Source organism: Aegilops tauschii, chromosome 2 (assembly GCF_002575655.3).
Source record: "Aegilops tauschii subsp. strangulata cultivar AL8/78 chromosome 2, Aet v6.0, whole genome shotgun sequence".
Lineage (NCBI taxonomy): Eukaryota > Viridiplantae > Streptophyta > Magnoliopsida > Poales > Poaceae > Aegilops > Aegilops tauschii.
Genome location: NC_053036.3, coordinates 108,633,236 through 108,637,010, shown reverse-complemented (window position 1 = coordinate 108,637,010; position 3,775 = coordinate 108,633,236). Strand labels below are relative to the sequence as shown.

At 45.1% G+C, this 3,775-nt stretch overlaps 1 protein-coding gene across 1 annotated transcript; it reads right to left on the bottom strand.

The window, feature by feature from the left end:
* Nucleotides 1–763: 763 nt before the first annotated feature.
* LOC109773542 (uncharacterized) lies at nt 764–2,092 on the bottom strand. Its single transcript, XM_020332233.1, has 4 exons — nt 2,018–2,092; nt 1,748–1,900; nt 1,633–1,647; nt 764–1,339 (listed from the first exon to the last, which is right to left on the bottom strand). The coding sequence occupies exons 1-4, from the start codon at nt 2,090–2,092 to the stop codon at nt 764–766; spliced, it is 819 nt and encodes a 272-aa protein (XP_020187822.1).
* Between the last annotated feature and the right edge of the window lie 1,683 nt (nt 2,093–3,775).

Here is a 3,775-nt window from a genome sequence, read left to right as displayed (position 1 = left end):
GCTTCAGGTTCAAGCAATGCAGCCAGCAGGAGAGGTGGAAGGCCCTACATGGCACCTAGGGCTGCAACTACAACAGAGGGAGCAACAGTAGGGTCTAAAAGGAAGAGGTTCCAGAGCACCAGGATGAGGGGTTACTTTTATGCCAGTGGCAACTAGTCAGTGCACAATTTGGCTGTTGTCTTTTGAACTGCATGCCTTAAGTATTTCTAAATATCATAAACTATGCCTGAGAACTGCTATGTGTAACCAGTATTTAGTTTGAGAACTTGTTTGTGTTACCATGCTAAGTTTGAGAACTGTTATGGATGAGAACTTTTATGGTTGAGAACATGTTTGTGTCATCAACAATTTACTTGTTTGATTTGATGCTTTTTCTATTCTAAAAGATTTTGGCCACCTTGAGCCCAAGCCACCCTAAAGCCACCTCGAGCCCTAGCCACTCTAAAGCCACCTTGAAGATTAAATGGTGGTTTGGGTGGTTTTGTCGAGCCCAAGCCACCTTGAAGATTAAATGATAGTTTTAGGTGGCAGATTCATAATAGCATAGCTCTTACTATAGAAAGCTAACAAGATTACATAACTGGGATAGTTTTGCAGCTAGTCATTACATACATTACATAACTTAACTGGAAGTAGTTTTGTAGAAAATCATTACAGTCATTACATAACTAGGGGATTCCCAAAATATACAACCCCAAGGCCAGCTATATTGTTCCAAGGCCACATATTAGCTTAACATAACTGAGGTGATGAACATCATTGTTCACTCATCAAGGATTGACTTGATCTTGGCAAGCTTGTCCTTGTTGCCATGACCAGCTTTCATAAGATCACCCACCAGAAACTCCAGCTTCTTCTTCTCCTCTACCAGCCAGTCCCTCTCTTTCTTCATCTCATCCCTCTCCTTCCTTGTGTTCGTAATGATCTCCCCCTGAGACCTAAGAATGCACTTCATCTCCTTCAGCTCCTGAGCTAGCTTCTCCATCTCCTTCAACTTGCCAAAGTCAGCACTCTGCTTCTCCTTGCTGATAGCTAGCTTCTCCATGTCCTTGTCCACATCCATCTGCTTCTGCTTGAACTCTTCATCACTCATGACCCTGTTGTTCTGATCTGCCCAATCAAACATCTTGGTGACATCCTCAACCAGCTGACTGTACTGATCCCCAAGTGTATCCAACTGCTTGTTGACCTTGTCCAACTCTTTCTTATACTTCTCATGGTCAATCATTCTGCCATGATTCTCCTCATGAAACATCTCCCATATCTTCTCCAAACATCTTTGCAGAATAGAAGGCCATGGGGCATCAACCCACTGAGCAACTCCACAGTCAATACCATCCTGCATCAAGTTTCATTTACTTAATTTACTGACATGTTTCATTTACTTAATCAATGTCCTAAACATGTTTCATTTACTGACAGAAACTGATGCTTGCAAAATCACTGTGAAAAACATGTTTCATCAACTGCAGACAGTCCAAATTGACTGAATTTACTGAATTCACTGCAGACTAACTACCACTAACACAATTAACTGAATTTACTGACAGCAACTGCAGACAGTCCAAATTTACTGCATACTAACTACCAAATCTACTGCAAACACTGCAAATTTACTGCAGACTAACTTACATTTGATTCTTGCAACTGCAGACAGTCCAAATTAACTGAATTTACTGACAGCAATTATTACAACAATCTGCAGACTAACTACCACTAACACAAACCCTCGTTGGATAACACTGACCTGAGGAACAACACATCCATAGAACCTCCTCCCAGTGTCCTTTCCTTCAAATGCAACATATTTCATGCATGGGGCCAAGTGCAGTCTACATGTGATGCTTGCATCTGCAGCTCTACCACAGAAGGATGGATCTATAGTGGTGTCAGGATTCGCCTGCATTGTAGCACACTAGTGAACCGCAGAAAAGATAGCAACTGCTCCAAACATGGTCTCAAATCGAAGAACACTTGAACACTAACCCTAACCCTAGGTGCAAAGCAGATATCTTACCCAGTGCTGCTCCAGATCCATGCCGATCAGCTCCTCCTCCTCGCTGCTCTCCTCTCCATCCTTCCACGACGGCATCTTCTATGGCGGGGAGGGAACCGTGCCTCCGGCGGCGGCAACAGGGGACAGAGCAGAGGAGTGAGAGTGAGAGAGTGAGCGAGTGGAGTGGAGTGTGAGCGGCGGGGAGTGGGGGCTCTGTTTTGTACCGACAGCCCTAACGGCCGTCAACCCACTCGCCGTCTAGCCTCGCCCACGTGGCACCTGACGGGTGGGCCAGCCCTGTCAGAAATCGTGTTAACTGCGGCAAACCGGTCATTTGTTTTTATTGAGAAAATTTACAAGTAAAGTGGTGGATTTTTGGGACGCGCTGGAAATGTGGTGGCAATTGGATGCTTCAACTTCAAATGTGGTGGTTTTTTGCAATTCACTCCTACTACAAGGACGGCTCCGGCGATGGGTTGCGGCCGCTGCCCGCCGCGGCGCCGAGTCCGACAGTTGCCGCGGCGCCGACTCCGAAGGCGGCATGATGAACTAGAGTTGTTTGCGGCGTCAAGAACTCTACTTTAAGATGTGTCATGTGTAGGTGCTATCGCTTAATCACATTGCCTGTATGTAACCAAACATCGGACACTTACATCTGACAAGCCAATGCACGCAACCAAACGGCAGGCATAAAAAAAAATCCCCTAATGCAGGCAGGCACAAAAAAAATCCCCTAATGCACGCAGCCTCTATGCAGGCAATCAAACTAAGTGCAAATGATGATTTTTTTACCTGCATTAGCTCAACCAGGTCCAACTGGAACAAGTATGCAAAAGGGCAAAAAATGATACAGGTAACCAAACGCGCCCTAAGATGTCCTAGCTAAGTTTTTTCAGGTGGAAAAGAATATAGTGAAGTGGCTCCAAGCTCAGTTTTGGATGGCCAACAATAACTAAATCAATTAACCATATACTCCCTCCGTTCTTAAATATTTGTCTTTCTAGAGATTTCAAATTGACTACCACATACCAAGGTTTTCGAGTCGACGAGTCGACGGGTCGTTTGTGTGATGCCCCCGATTCGACCGTACACTAATCATACACGCAAATGTGTACGATCAAGATCAGGGACTCGCAGAAAGATATCACAACAAAACTCTAGACACAAATCAAAATAATACCAGCTTTATATTACAAGACAGGGGCCTCGAGGGCTCGAATACAAGCTCGATACACAAGAGTCAGCGGAAGCAACAATATCTGAGTACAGACATTAACTAAACAAGACTGCCTTAAGAAGGCGAACACAAAAGCAATAACGATCGAAGAGGCAAGGCCTCCTGCCTGGGACCTCCTAACTACTCCTGGTCGTCGGTGGTCTCCAAGTAGCAGTATCCGTCAGTGGTGGCATCTAGCTCCAGGGATCCACCATCTGGTTGCAACAACCGGAAAGAAGGAAGAAAGGGGAAAATGGGGTAGCAAAGCAACCATGAGTACTCATCCAAAGTACTCGCAAGCATCAGATCTATACTAAGTATGCATTGGTATCAAATGAAAGGGTTGTATCTGTGGACTGAACTGCAGAATGCCAGAATAGGGGGGAAGGCCGGGCCTATCGAAGACTAGCATCTTCAAGCAGCTCCAAGCATCTTGCAGCACGTAGAAGAGTAAAGAATAGCAGTTTACATTTAACAAACATGTTGTAGCATTAATGCCAGAGATCCTTCCTCGACTCCCTGCGAGAAAGCAATCCCGGAGCCACATATCCAAGTATCCATTT